The sequence below is a fragment of the Bos taurus genome, chromosome 14, assembly GCF_002263795.3.
Source record: "Bos taurus isolate L1 Dominette 01449 registration number 42190680 breed Hereford chromosome 14, ARS-UCD2.0, whole genome shotgun sequence".
In the NCBI taxonomy this organism is placed as follows: domain Eukaryota; kingdom Metazoa; phylum Chordata; class Mammalia; order Artiodactyla; family Bovidae; genus Bos; species Bos taurus.
In genome coordinates, this window is record NC_037341.1 from 8,599,973 (window position 1) to 8,615,208 (window position 15,236).

At 46.2% G+C, this 15,236-nt stretch overlaps 1 protein-coding gene across 5 annotated transcripts in view; it reads left to right on the forward strand.

Moving 5' to 3' along the window:
• The first annotated feature begins 1,638 nt into the window (after positions 1-1,638).
• DNAAF11 (dynein axonemal assembly factor 11) overlaps positions 1,639-15,236 on the forward strand; it is a 71,060-nt gene continuing 57,462 nt past the window's right edge. For 4 of the 5 annotated variants that reach the window (XM_005215336.5, XM_059893283.1, XM_059893284.1 and 1 more), the window contains exons 1-2: positions 1,639-1,776; positions 13,444-13,611. In XM_005215336.5, the coding sequence (XP_005215393.1) occupies positions 1,767-1,776; positions 13,444-13,611 (178 nt within the window). In that variant the 5' untranslated portion in view covers positions 1,639-1,766. The remainder of the gene's footprint in view (positions 1,777-13,443; positions 13,612-15,236) is intronic. The other variant, NM_001075904.1, reaches the window with a different exon arrangement.

Consider the following 15,236-nt stretch of genomic DNA (forward strand, 5'->3'; position numbering starts at 1 on the left):
ACTGTGATTTATTTCCCAATTTCCCTTCCTATCAGTGGACTGTAACAATCAGAGCACACTGTACACCTGTCCTGCATGACCCATGGGTCCTCTGATTCTAAGAAACACAGTGTCTTGTGATGCTGGGTGGAGAAAGAACACAGAATAACCACCCCAGCCTGGCCCATAACATATTATGAAGTAAATATTCCTGGTTTCCCCATTTTATCACCCACATCTCTTCTCTATTCCACCAGAATGTCAGTCTAAGACCTTCCTCTTATAAGAAGGATTTCTTACCCTAGACTTCTGTAAAAATGTCTCAAGATGAAGAAGTTATTTCAGAGAATGGGGCACCTTTCCTGGGTAGCCTGCTTGATCCCCTAAATACTGAGTCAGCTGTTTTTTTTTTTTTTTTAAGTGTCTTTCATTCACTTGAATTATTTCATTAAAGCTTCACAATGATCCTTGGAGGTTATTATCAGTACTCATCGAACAGGTGGAAATTAAGGTTAAGAAAGTTTAAGGTCACACCTCTGGGAAACGGGAGTGTGGGCCGATTCCAGTGTCAGTTCAGTTCAGTTCAGTCGCTCAGTCGTGTCCGACTCTTTGCAACTCCATGAATCGCAGCACGCCAGGCCTCCCTGTCCATCACCAACTCCCAGACTTCATTCAGACTCACGTCCATCGAGTCAGTGATGCCATCTAGCCATCTCATCCTCTGTCATCCCCTTCTCCTCCTGCCCCCAATCCCTCCCAGCATCAGGGTCTTTTCCAATGAGTCAACTCTTCACATGAGGTGGCCAAAGCAGCTTTAGCATCATTCCTTCCAAAGAAATGCCAGGGCTGATCTCCTTCAGAATGGACTGGTTGGGTCTCCTTGCAGTCCCAGGGACTCTCAAGAGTCTTTTCCAACACCACAGTTCAAAAGTATCAATTCTTCGGCACTCAGCTTTCTTCACAGTCCAACTCTCACATCCATACATGACCACTGGAAAAACCATAGCCTTGACTAGACGGACCTTTGTTGGCAAAGTAATGTCTCTGCTTTTGAATATGCTATCTAGGTTGGTCATAACTTTCCTTCCAAGGAGCAAGCGTCTTTTAATTTCATGGCTGCAATCATTATCTGCAGTGATTTTGGAGCCCCCCAAAAATAAAGTCTGACACTGTTTCCACTGTTTCCCCATCTATTTCCCATGAAGTGATGGGACCAGATGCCATGATCTTAGTTTTCTGAATGTTGAGTTTTAAGCCAACTTTTTCACCCTCTTTCACCTTCAAGAGGCTTTTTAGTTCCTCTTCACTTTCTGCCATAAGGTAGTGTCATCTGCATATCTGAGGTTACTGATATTTCTCCCGGCAATCTTGATTCCAGATTCCAGTGTGGAAGGCCTTAAATCAAATACAAAGAGAAAAGAGCAAAGGACAGGCTAAGGGGACTCAGGAGGCAGCTCCCCTCAGGAAACAGAGTGTCCTGTGGTTCTGTGTTTAGTTTGGCCAGCTGATCTGTGGTCAGGGAAGCAGTTTGCCGAGATGGAGGATGGGGCCGTGGAGGAGGACTAGGTCTGGGTTATGGGACACCCGGATCTTCTCTGGGGCAGACTCTCCTCCCAGCCCCTCCAGAGTCGGGAAACGCGGCCCCGCCTGGCCCCGCGCGGCCTCCGTAGAGTCCCCGTTGCCATGGTTCCCAGGTGCGGACGCGCGGAGGAGAGACTGCGAGGCGACCCGGGAGTCCTGGCGGGTCCTGGTGGAGCTTCCCGGGCCCGAGACCCTCGAGGGGCGACATGGGACGGAGTAAGCGCCCCCTCCAATCTTCCGCTCTCGATCGTCCCCATTCTAGGCATCGTCCCGGGCCTCTCGGGACTCTCGACGCCCCTTCTGCCCGCGGATCCTAACCCCTCCGGCCCTTGGCCCTCTGCAGACCCGGCTGGGGCAGGCCCTGAGCCGACTGGCTGGGCTGCTTGGCCCCGGCGAGACCCAGGTTCCCGATCTATAAAGTGGGGCAGGCGTGGGGCTGGGGGAGAAAGGCATGGCACTTGATGGAAGGGCTCGTGGCAAGTCTAAGCGTCTTGGCGTCAGACACGCCCGGTTCGAGCCCGCGCGTTCCCTTGCCTGCAGCGTGGGCTAGTCGCTGTCTCTGAGCCCCACTGGGAGCAGTGTAGCCTCGTGGTTGAGGGACCCGACCCCATGGCCTTACCTCGTGCACCTTCCTGCCACCAGCTGTGAGACTTCCTCACCTCCAAAATGAAGGCAGTAATAGCATCTGTTTACAGTCAGTGTTGTAAATATGATTATGAATATACCAAGACACTGTGAAGTGGCAGAATTAGCAGTTACTTATATATATTTTAGATTGTACCAATTATTTCAGGCTGAACTATTCCAATACCGACACTATCTTTGACCTTTCCAAATTGCACTTTTATACAGTTACCCTGAATTTATCACTTGTTGTAGAAGTGTCATAGTGAATACTTCTAAATCAAGAGACTGTGGTAGATGGTGGGGTATTTTCCCTGGAAGAGCTGACAGTCTGGTGGTGGAAAGGGGATGGTGATTTTAAATGTTTACACTGTCCCAAATCTTGAGAGTGTTATTTCTTCTCCCTTCCCTTATCCTCATCCCATTGTTTTCTTTTTGCTTATCAATATTTTTTACTTTTCCGTGGATTATCCTTTGCCCTCTGCCTTTGAATCCTGTCCACTTTCATTTGTTAAATCATTAACATATCAGACTCATACTGTAGTTCCTACCCTGTGGCTCAGACGGTAAAAAAAAACCTGCCTGCAATGTGGGAGACCTGGGTTTGATCCCTGGATCAGGAAGATTCCCTGGAGTAAGGAAATGGCAACCCACTCCTGTATCCTTGCCAGGAGAATTCCATGGACACAGGAGCCTGGCGGGCTGCAGTTCACGGGGTCACAAAGAGTCAGACATGACTGAGCAACTAACACTGATACACCTCGTGTCAGATGCTGCGGGTGCAGTGGTGAGCAAAAGAGGAGGGCCAGCCCTTTTGGAGCTTCTCCCTTTGAGGAAGAAAGCCAACGCTTATTTTAGAATATCAGTCACAATGGAATAAAAAACTAAGATACAAGCTCCTTGGCTTTTACTGCTCTTTCCACAGTTCTGAACTCTCTACCTCAGAAGAAAAAACTTGAGCTTCCGAGAGAAGATGGTAATAAGGGCTTATGATCGTCATGTTCTTGCTGCCTTCTAGGCAATGTTCTGAGTGGCATCTCTGTGTCAACTCCTCGAGTTCTCACAAAAATCTTGTGAGACAGACACTACCTCCATTTTGCAGTTGAGGAATCTGAAGAACAGAGAGGTTAAGCAACCTGCCGATTGTCACACAGTCAGCAATGTATCTGGGATGTGAACCTGAACAGAGCTGGCTTTCTTTAATCTGTGGCTACACTGTCTCCTGAGAATAAGGGAAGGTCTGGTGAGGAAAAGAGAGGCCGTGGTGTGAGCTCTCATGTTGAAAGTCAAAGAAAATACTTTTAGTGTTGATGTCTGCCCAGAGAGAGCAAGGTCAAGCCTGGGAGCAGTGAGTGGGGGAAAATGAAATAATTAGTGCCTCTCTGCACTAACCTCTCACTGCAGATTATGATTTAGAGAAAAAAGAACTCCTTTCTTAAACTTAATATTGAATTCATTTTGTATTGATACTACTGTGACTATCAAATTAGGGTGGCTAGTCTCCTGAGATGTGATCTGTGTATGCATTTGCCAGGGGAAGTTAAGTACCCTCAAAGCCATAGGTTGTTATTGCTGGAAGGATGCTCAGCGGTCTCTAGTTCACACCATCTTTAAAACTTTATAGATGGACTCTGTTATGCAGAAGGTTTAAGCATCTGGTCTCAAACTTTATACTTGTTATGTGATAAGTTAGCATTCAATTTGAGGTCCAGCTCAGTGGCTTTTCATAGTGTCCACATTTTCTTAAAGGCACGTAGAGGAAAAATCAGTTTTATATTATTTCCTCTCAGTTCACCTTAAATAGGAAACTCCAGTTAGAATCATCTTCCTAATGCATTGCCTGTTATATTGTAGACTTCATCAGCTGCTTGTAACAAATCCTTTAAATCGCGTTTCCTACTTTTAAGTCTTAATTCATTTGGTGGACAGTGTTGTTTACCATTAATTTCAAGCTCTCTCTATTTTTTTTTTTTTGACCACACCTAGCAGCATGTCCAGTACTCTTGCCTGGAAAATCCTATGGACAGAGGAGCCTGGTGGGCTGAAGTCCATGGGGTTGCTAAGAGTCGGACACGACTGAGTGACTTCACTTTCACTTTTCACTTTCATGCATTGGAGAAGGAAATGGCAACCCACTCCAGTGTTCTTGCCTGGAGAATCCCAGGGACGGGGGAGCCTGGTGGGCTGCCATCTATGGGGTCGCACAGAGTCGGACACGACTGAAGCGACTTGGCAGCAGCAGCAGCAGCAGAAACATGTAGGCGGAGAAGGCAGTGGCACCCCACTCCAGTACTCTTGCCTGGAAAATCCCATGGATGGAGGAGCCTGGTGGGCTGCAGTCCATGGGGTCACAAAGAGTCGGACACGACTGAGCGACTTCACTTTCACTTTTCCCTTTCATGCATTGGAGAAGGAAATGGCAACCCATTCTAGTGTTCTTGCCTGTAGAATCCCAGGGACTGGGGAGCCTTGTGGGCTGCTGTCTATGGGGTCGCACAGAGTTGGACACGACTGAAGCAACTTAGCAGCAGCAGCAGCATGTAGAATCTTAGTTTCCCAATCAGGGATTGAACCCAAGCCGCCTGCATTGGAAGTTCAGAGTCTTAAGCACTGGACTACCAGGGAAGTCCCAATTTCAAGCTGAGATATGTTGTTGATATCATATGGCTAGTTCATCACACACCTATGAATAATTGAGAAATGCTTTTTATAAACATTTTAGCTACACCAGAAAAAGCTTTTTGATGAAAGGATGCTTCCAAGAAAAGCATCCTTTAAAGAAATTGCATAGATTTACATCAGTCAATTCAGTTCAGTTGCTCAGTTGTGTCTGACTCTTTTCGACTCCATGGACTGCAGCATGCCAGGCCTCCCTTATCCGTCACCAACTCCCAGAATTTACTTAAACTCATGTCCACTGAGTTGGTGATGTCATCCAACCATCTCATCCTCTGTCATCCCCTTCTCCTCTCACCTTCAATCCTTCCCAGCATCAGGATCTTTTCAAATGAGTCAGTTCTTTGCATCAGGTGGCCAAAGTATTGGAGTTTCAGCTTCAACATCAGTCCTTCCAATGAATATTCAGGACTGATTTTCTGTAGGATGGACTGGTCAGATCTCCTTGCAGTCCAAGGGACTCTCAAGTCTTCTCCAACACCACAGTTCAAAAGCATCAATTCTTTGGCTTTACATACTAAGCACATAAAACAAAGTTTCAGAAATAAGAAAAAACAATTATGGATAAATAGAGGATTTTTAGTTTGTTTTATTTTTTATGGAGTGAGTGAAAATCCCTTAGTCATGTCCAACTCTTTGTGACCCCATGGACTATACAGTCCATGGAATTCTCCAGGCCAGAATTCTGGAATGGGTAGCCTTTCCCTTCTCCAGGAGATCTTACCAACCCAGGGATCAAACCCAGGTCTCCCACATTGCAGGCAGATTCTTTACCAGCTAAGCCATAAGGGAAGCCCAAGAATACTGGAGTGGGTAGCCTATCCTTTCTCCTGCAGATCTTCCCGACCCAGGAATCAAACTGGGGTCTCCTGTATTGCAGGTGGGTTCTTTACCAATTGAGCTATCAGAGAAGCCCTTATTTTTTATGGAAGACCTAATTTTCAGACTGAACTGTGTACTAAAGACTGTGCTGATTTGCTTAACTTTGTTTTTAACTTAATTTATTTGACAATATAATGCTTTACGGCTGGAACAGTTATTTCCTTTCTGTAATTATTCATTAATGTAACTGAAAGAGGAATGGTTTGGCACATGTTCTCTGCCTTAAGAAAATTAAAATAGTTTGACTATTATATTCATTTAAGTTTATATGAGTGGTCACAGTGAAATTGCTCAGACAGCGCACTTGAACATTGATGATTTAAACTTGTGCATAATTTGTCTTTATCCAGTCTTCCTTGGAGAGTGTTCCATAAGCCTGCTGAATGCTTTACCTGCATAGGATGCTTAATCCTCCCTGTAAGAGTCTGAAATAAGTACCACAGAAGCCCTCTTGAGACAGGCCATTGGAAAAGCTTGGTTAAAGTGCTTAGTCATAAATAGGAGGCATTTTAGGGCTTCTTTCTGCAGCGCTGATAGAGTAAGTGGTATTGGAGTTAACCTTCCTCTGTAAAGAACTGTGAAATTGGGCAACATGAATAAGGTAGCTGTTTTCAGGACATAACTGTGCCCCTTGCGAGAAGGGAAATGCAAAAGTTGTGCCCCACTGTTACCCCAGTTTTCTGTCTAGAGGAACTTTCCTGCTGAGGTAAAGGGAGATAGAATTCAAGCAAACTTCTTGAGCTGGGGAGGCAGAAACTTCTGAGCTGCTGAAGTTGCTATAATCTGGGGGGCTTTCAGCTGAGAATCAGCAATAAAATGAGGAACTCAGTCCTATTACTGTAAGGAACCAAATTCTGCCAGCAACTCAAATAAGAAAACGGGTCCTCCCCTGGAACCTCCAGAAAGGAATGTAATCCCCCTGACACCCCAATATCAGGTAGGCGAGACCCATATCTGACTTCTGGCCTGCGGAACTGTCAACAGCTAAGTTTGTGGTAATGTGTTACTGCCACTGTAGGAAACCAACACAGCTGCTTGAAGGTTCTCGTGTGCTCATTCCAGCATCTTTGTCATCTTGGGATCTGTTTCTCAAAGAGGAAGCGGATATTTGGGACCTCTTTTCTTTCTTGCTATAGGCATTTAGTGCTATAAATCTCTTCGAAGTTATGTTTTAGCTGTACCCCACAGATTTTGATATACTGATTATTTTCTTCATATTATATTCTGTTCAAAATACTTTTTTTCCTTTCGACTTCTCAATGACAAGTTTAAAAAAACAACATTATTTTCCTGTATTTTGTCTTGGTTTTTAGTTATCATAGGCTGGAGGCTAAATCCTGTGCCTGTGACCCCAGCGTGTCTGGAACCTGAAGGCTCTGCTTCTCTAGTGATTTAGTCCCTGGCCTGGTTCTCAGCTCTCTCTGTCCTTCACTTTCAGGGAGAAAACCTCTTTATTTGCTACCAGTATAGGAGTCTGGTGTTTACAATCAGCTTTTAATGTTCGGTTGTGACTCTCAGCCTTACCTTGTAAATTGTGTTTTCAGTGGTAGCCACCCCAACACAATCTTCCTTTAAGTTACAATTTCCCCTGTATTTCTCTAATGCCTGATTGCATCACTCTTATCCGTGTGTTCCCTTCCACTAGTATCCATGTTTGTTTCCCACCAAAATTCATAAGTTGAAACCTTGACCCTCAAGGTGATGTTATTAGGAGGTGAGGCCTTTGGGAGGTGATTAGGTCACGAACACAGAATCCTCGTATTGGGCTGATGGTCCTTAGGAAAGAGGACCCAGGGACTGGCTCGCACCTTCCGCCATGTGAGGTTGCTGTCAGTGGGGACCAGGCGCAGAGTGCTCTGTGCAAGGCAGCGGCTGCTCTTGTGTACCACCTGCGGTGTCCACTCTTCCAGGCTGGGTTCCCCAGGAGTCAGACTTCTCAGTGGAGGCAAGTGTGCAGGAAGTGTATGAGGAGGTGTCATTGGACAAGAAAGCCAGGTCCAGCAGAGAGGGAAATCGGGTTGGGATGCATCTTAACAAAGGCGTTAGCTAACCAGCCTGGAGCTTGTGAAAGGAGCTCTGAACTTGGACCTCTGGTTTTTCCCAAGTTGGGTTGAGAGGGCTGGGCCTTTATAGCCCCATATCACTCAGGCTTTCCTGGGAGGAGGGGCATGATTTTGGTTGAGATGTCTCTGCAGCTGGGGTGACTTCAAAGAAGGTGGGCAGCTGAGGGCTGCCCTCCCAGCAGCAGGAAGTCATCTTCGGGCCGGAAGCGGGGAGCTGGGCCTCATGGCATCTGTCACGGCCTGTGGTGTGCTTTCCTTACTGGTACATTTGCCAAATGTCTACTTGCGTTTCAGGATTCAGCCCAGGCTTCTCCTCCATAATGCCCTGTTTGACCTTCTTCTGTCGCTCTGTAGCATGGGTCACTCCCTCCTCTGAACTCACAGTACTTTCTGGATCCTTCTGTCCTTGCCTTGTATAGTCTGTCCGTATTTGTAACTGTCAGTGCCCTAACTGTGTGGTGGGATCCCTGTGACCACCAACAATCAGATAACCCTGAGTCAGTGAGAAGAGGCAGGGCAAGTGACTGAGAAATCCTGTTTCTAAAAATTTCCATGGAAAACAAGAAAAGGAAAAAAGTTTAGATGCTACAAGATGAAATCTTTACCTATTTGTGACCCCGTCATTTGGGTTTCCCTGGTGGCTGAGTGATTTAAGAATCCACCTGCTAATGCAGGAGGTGGGTTCAGTCTCTGGGTCAGGAAGATCCCCTGGAGAAGGAAATGGCAACCCACTCCAGTATGCTGACCTGGGAAATCCCATGGACAGAGGAGCCTGTTGCACTACGTCCATGGATTTGCAAAGAGACACGACTGAGGGATTAAACAACAGCAACAACCCCTTTCTATGTATTTATGTTAAATCTCTGTTTCATGTATGTGTCCGCTGGTTTTTCAAGATGTTTAAAAATTCTGCAGAATCTGCTTTAAGCATACATTACTGATTTTTCTGTACCCTGGCAAGAAAGGGTGAGTTGTTTACAAAACATGATACAAAGCCTGAAGGACAAACACTGCATTGTTGGCTTTGTGAGCTTCTAGAACCTTGTTCTAGAAAAGCTCTGTCATAGCAAACACAGCGTGACAACCTCTGATATTCCTGAAAACCTCTCCTCCTGCCCTCTGCCCTGCCCACCCTGTAGGGTCTTTTCATGGATGCTCTCTCGAGGTATCGAGAACCCAGTCATATTAAGGAATTGAAAAGAAGCCTCTGCACGAGTTTCCATTAAACCTTTTTCTTTTAGTGAGATGAGTATGAATCTGTGGTTATAACTGTCAGTATCCTTCATCAACCGCTCATTCAGATATTGGTTACAGCCTTCTATAGGTGAGATACTTCTCCGTGTCTATCTGTTGCTGCTGCTAAGTCGCTTTAGTCGTGTCCGACTCTGTGCAACCCCATAGACCGCAGCCCACCAGGCTCCACCGTCCCTGGGATTCTCCAGGCAAGAACACTGGAGTGGGTTGCCATTTCCTTCTCCAATGCATGAAAGTGAAAAGTGAAAGTGAAGTCGCTCAGTAGTGTCTGACTCTAGCGACCCCATGGACTGCAGCCTACCAGGCTCCTCCATCCATGGGATTTTCTAGGCAAAAGTACTGGAATGGGGTGCCATTGCCTTCTCCGGTGTCTATCTGAGTCTTGTATTTTACTGTTTGAATTTTCCCCAAGAAGGAAATGAAAGCAATATGTTTTATATAGTAAGTGCCTTGGCATGTTCTCCTGTACCATATGATTATTGTTGTTCAGGCACTAAGTCGTATCCGACTCTTTGTGACCCCACGGACTGCAGCACACCAGGCTTCCCTGTCCTTCACTGTCTCCCAGAAATAGGCATTGTATTACCATCTGTCTTGAGATAGTCTTATGGGGATGCATTAATGCTTCCAAAGCCTTTTTAAGTGCCTCAAGTGATTTATTCATAAATGCAGGGCTGTGTTATTTGGAGTAGGGCTTTCTAAAGGTACACAATACTGCTTGGAGTTAAAGAATGTTTGGTCTAAACTGTACATAAAACTGCAAAATGTTTTCTCCTTTAAAAGTCTGAAGCACTATAATCTCCATGCACCAGGTAGATACTCTGACACATTGCTTCTCGGGGACCCTGGTTTTTGTACTGATGTTTGCCATTACAGGTGAGGCAGTATTGTGGAACAATTTCCTGAGCACTCTGAAACAGTAGGCTGCACAGTGGTTTGCTTAATGTAGAGGAGTTCAGAAAAGGGCCTCTGGGAAACTCCAGACCTTCACAGTTCTACCTTCCTTTGTGATTTTCCATTTTCTTTTAATCTATCCTAGTTGTGTATAATTGTTGCCGTTGGGCAAAACTACTCAGTATGCTGAATGAACCTTAGCCCCCCCTCTCCCATGTGTGTGTGTGTGTGTGTGTGTGTGTGTGTGTGTGTGTGTATCAATTTGTTATTTATGCCAACTCCTCCACCCCTCCACACCGCTTTCAACTAGGAGTGATTTTTATCTTCTTAATTCTCATGATTAGGAGGTCTACATAATTCCTTCCTAATATCTACATGCCTCTGAAAGGGAGGATTTGATAATTGCACACAAATGATCCCTTTAACACACATAATAGTGTAATAAAAAGGATCTCTTAGATTTTTAAGACACGGGCAGCAAGAGAACACAGGAAGGACATTCGACATCAGTGGGAACTCAGTCAGCAGTTGGAGGGACCAGCAAGTCTCCAGGGTTGGACAGATCAGAAAAGCCTGCACAACTGTAGAGCAGGAGAAACCTGTGACACCTTTCATATCCCCAAGAGGCAGCACGTGGCCTGTGCAGATGCTGGTGTAGCTGCCTCAGGCCGGAGACCAGGCGAGGCTTCTCCAGATGCAATCAGAATGCCCTGCACACATTCACCTTAACTATATCCTTGGATGACAGCTCTTGCAGGGTTCGAGTTAGGCTGTCTTCAAGCTGGGTACCCAACCAAGCCTTCAGCCAGGGCAACTGGGGAACTGGGGCAGGAATATAAGTGGAGGCACATGTATCAAGTTATACATCAAACTGCTAAATAAAACGCATCTTCTTTCCTTGACGAGTATACCTTCATAACAACCCAGAACGCCACATTCAGTATATGTTTCCCAAGCTCATTGGATTCTGTGCCAGCTCCCTTGCCCACACCTCCCTCCTCTTGCCATCCCTGGCTCTAGCCTGGTCCTTCCTGCTGACATATGAGGGCAGACACTCCAGCCAACACTTCCAAGCCATCCATGTCCCCAGAAAGCAGCCACTCCTCGGACACCTCTGGGTGAAGGAGTGCGTGCCCGACAGTGTGGCCTGCAGAAGCAGCCAGTGTGGGACTTGGAGGCAGAGGATTTCCTTGCTCCGCCCGGGGGCAGTGGTCTGCAGGGGAGGGCACGGGCTCTGGAAGGGCTCATCCTCCTGGCCCATTGACTCCAGGTCTAGTGGACGCAAGGCCTCAAAGTCCACTTCCTGCCCCATGGATTTGTGTCATTTGAGTCACATACACACCGTTAGTCATCAAGGGTCTGTCTGCATCATCACAGTGCGTCACTCCCATGTTTCATCAAGTTAGCTGACGTAACATTGGTAGTGTCATCCCAACCCCTTAACCCACGTTGCATCCTTGTAAAGAGCATTCTTAGACATCAACTGCAGAGGCAGGTAATACGGTTGACTTTACACAGCAGCTTTGATGTGTCCTCAACTTGGCTGTCCCCAGCTGATTCCAGCTGTTAGAACCAACTTTGGTAGTGGGAGGTGGGAAGAGTAGTTTTAATTCCCTTCTCTTAAAAATTTGGTTTTCAGAACATGTATTGTCTTTCTTTTCCTTGACTAGAGCAGTCTTTTTAAGCCAGTTTAATGACAGCAGTGGTGTCCAGAGATGGCAGAGTGCAGCCCGCGGTAGGGATCCCAGAGAGCAGGGCTGCGGAGGCTGCCCCTTTAGCCTCCTACTTGCCTCTCTGGCCTGCCCCCTCCCAGGACCTAGCTTGCAGCCAGCTCTGCTGTTGCATGCTCAATCGCTCAGTCATGTCCAACTCTTTGCAACCCAGTGGACTATACCCCACCAGGCTCCTCTATCCATGGGATTTCCTAGGCAAGAATACTGGAGTGGGTTGCCATTTCCTTCTCCAGGGGATCTTCCCAACCCAAGGATCGGACCTATGTCTCCTGTTTGGCAGATGAGTTCTTTACCACTGTGCCACCTGGGAAACGAATCTCTCAGCCTCTGCATTGCCCTGGTCTTTCTTCCAAAGAACGGTCATTACACGCACCCCACCTCTCACCACTGGATGTGGCAGGGGGTTCAGCTAACTGCACGCAAATGATGGAGTTCGTACATGTTTTGACATTGTTTAAAAAAGGCAGACTTCACCTGTAAGGATGTGACGCAGAAGAGGGGCACCTGGAGAGCTCTGTCTCCACTAGAGGAGCTTGTACGTTCAGGAAGCTTGAGGCTTTTTGAGAGGCTCTTTTTTGCTCACGCTTGGGGCAGTGGAGCATGGTGGTTCAGAGCACACCATCACTTGGCTCCAGCACTTACTATAATAGCTGGGCCCTGGCAAGTTACTTAAACTCTCTGAGCCTCAAGTCGTCATCTAACAAATGTAAATAACAATGGTCCCTACTCACATGTTCATACACACGAAGCATTTAGGACAACTCTTGGCACCCTGTAAATGGCAAGAGGAGAAGCTTTATTATCCTGTGGGATGGATGTGATTATTTCCACATTCCACCTAAAATGTAAGGGTTCAAATGGATTCATAGTTTTTTTTAATAGCACTGGAAAGTACAAGTATTCTCTATTGTGATTGCCTCCTTGTTTTTATTATATATTGGGTTGGCCAGGAAGTTCATTTGGGTTTTCCATGTTACAGAAAAAGCTGAACAAACTTTTTGGCCAACCCAAAGTTTTTACAACCCAACTGTGAAGAGGATTCGTATCCTGTTCTTGGCTGCAACCGTGGACACAAGTGTTGTCCCCAGTCCCTTGGCACCACCATCATCATATGTTCCTGGCCTGTGGCATCAGGCCAGCCCAGTGCTATGCATCACTCTTGTCAGGGGGGAGTGGGGCTCTTGCAACCCCTCCCTCTGTGATCAGCTTCTTTCATTCCTCCTGGAAACAGATCCAGTGGTGGTTGCTTTATAAGATTGCCCTGTAAAATCTAGGGTTATTTCTCTTCTGTCTCTTCCACTCTAGTTAAATAAATACCAGGTGAATGAATGAATGAGTGAGTGAACCTTTCCTTACGGGATGGTTGTGGCTATTGAATGGAGATGCTGTCCTGTTTCTGCCCTGTCAGCCGTGCCATGCCTCCGTCTTGGATTACTTAGTGGGTCTCACCCAGTTTGATGTGATACCACCTCAGGATCCCAATCCTCATGGTCATTACCAATCAACTTGGTCTCCATCCATCCAGCGAAATGTACGTAGATTCCAGCATAAGACAAAATGGATCATCGCCTCTTTCTTCCAAGTTACACTAGTGTCATAAAAACTTCCAACAGGAGGCAGCACTTCTCTGATCTCTTTCCTTCAGAAAAATGACTTGGGCCTGGAGAATTCACATCTCACTGCGAGGAAAACCCAGTGCATTAATAGCTTAATATTAATGGGGATGGAGATGTAATATGTAACACATTTTCTTTCAGTCACAGAAGATCTCATTAGACGGAATGCCGAGCACAATGACTGTGTAATTTTTTCCCTGGAGGAACTCTCCTTGCATCAGCAAGAAATAGAAAGACTAGAGCATATTGACAAGTGGTGCCGGGATTTAAAAATCCTCTATCTTCAAAATAACCTCATCGGAAAAATTGGTAAGTCTTCAGGACTTTGTTCTCATAGTTTCTTTAACATTTTGAATGGCAGAATATTGGCAAATGCAGTGTTATTTCTTAGAGGAAGAAAGAGAATTGCATGGAGGAATAGACGCAACCATCTCTCAGTGGTTGTTGATGAAACTGGTTCCCCGAGCCTTTCTGTGCCCGGTCTGTCTCTTTTGCCCCGGGGATCTCCATCGAGGAGTCAGGAGGACCCGTTGATGGCTGAGAACACATTAGTTGACCTATTCCTTTAAAACCTGATTTTTAAAAAGTGTCAAAGAGAGGAATCCAGGCATTTGTCATGAACCTGAAAGGATTATGTGAGAACTGAGGAAATCCTTGTCAGATCCCAGCCTGGGATAGCTAGGTCTACTGCTATCATGTATCAAGAAAGTCCGTGTGCCAGGAATCGTGCTCAGGATTGGGTATTGAGAGGGGTTCACAATGACAGCCCTGTTTGCTGCTCCAGTTTGGAATGAAATGAGAGGTAAAAATAAACAGGTAGATGGAGAACCCAAAATCAGCAATATAGCTAGTAAAAACTTGAGAGTATGGCTTACTCTTGCAGTGTCCCCAGAATTAAACATACACACCACCCAGCTGCATGCAGAACTCGATCACCACAGGCTTCCCTGTGTGATTTGTGGCAGGAGGGGGTGGAGACCCCAGACCAGGAGAGAGTGGACGGGTACGCCCAGTTCCTTCTCCCATGAGGTGAGTCGGCCCTCCCCATCCAATTGCCACCCCCACCCCTGGGAAGAATGAGTTAAGGGAGCAGAGAGAAGAGAAGCCTGTGGAGTCCCACTAATGGGGGGTCCTGCCACATGGAAACAGGAGGAGTGCCCCCCCCAACCCTGAGAAAAGCCACAGAGAAGCTTAGTGGTATGAGCACGTAGATCCAGGTTTGAACCCTGCCTCTGCCACTAAAAAAACTGTGCCATTGGGCAAGTCAGTTAACTGTTGATCTGTGTCTTAGTCTTGAATCTGGAAAAGGAGCCAACAGCATCTGACACACAGACATGTGTGGTATCAGAGCTGAACGGAACCATGTGCCTAGGCCTGTGCCCGCCTCACCATCCACCAGAAAGAAGTACCTGGCCCCCAGTGGTAGCATCGCTGTGGTTACAAGCTCTGGTGATGCAGTTAGTCACCTGAAGCTTACTGGATAACCAAAAATGGGCTCTAGGGAAACAAAAAGTCTAGAATTTGCATACTTTTAGAAGATTTATTAAAATTCATTATATTCCTTCAGATACTTATTTTTGGCATCTTGTACTTTACCAGAAATTAGAAACTCTGGCACATTGTCCTATCAAAAAGGCTGTTACAGAAAACCACCTGCTTTTATCACGAGGGCATTAGAGAGTTGTCCTAATTGTGCCTCTCTAAGAGTTCCCGAAATCTTCATCTCCACAGCTGGTCCGTCACAATCACTAATTAGCAGCATAGTGTTTCAGTCCTTTTCAGAGCTGTGAGAAAGCTTGAATTTTTGCTTCCAAAGTATTCTTAAATTAAACATGCTGTTAAATCCTAATAATGGGATTTTTCAGCACAACTCCACCCATAGGCGTTTAGGTGCTAATTTAGCAAGTACAACTGTTTCTGGAGGATTCAGACGT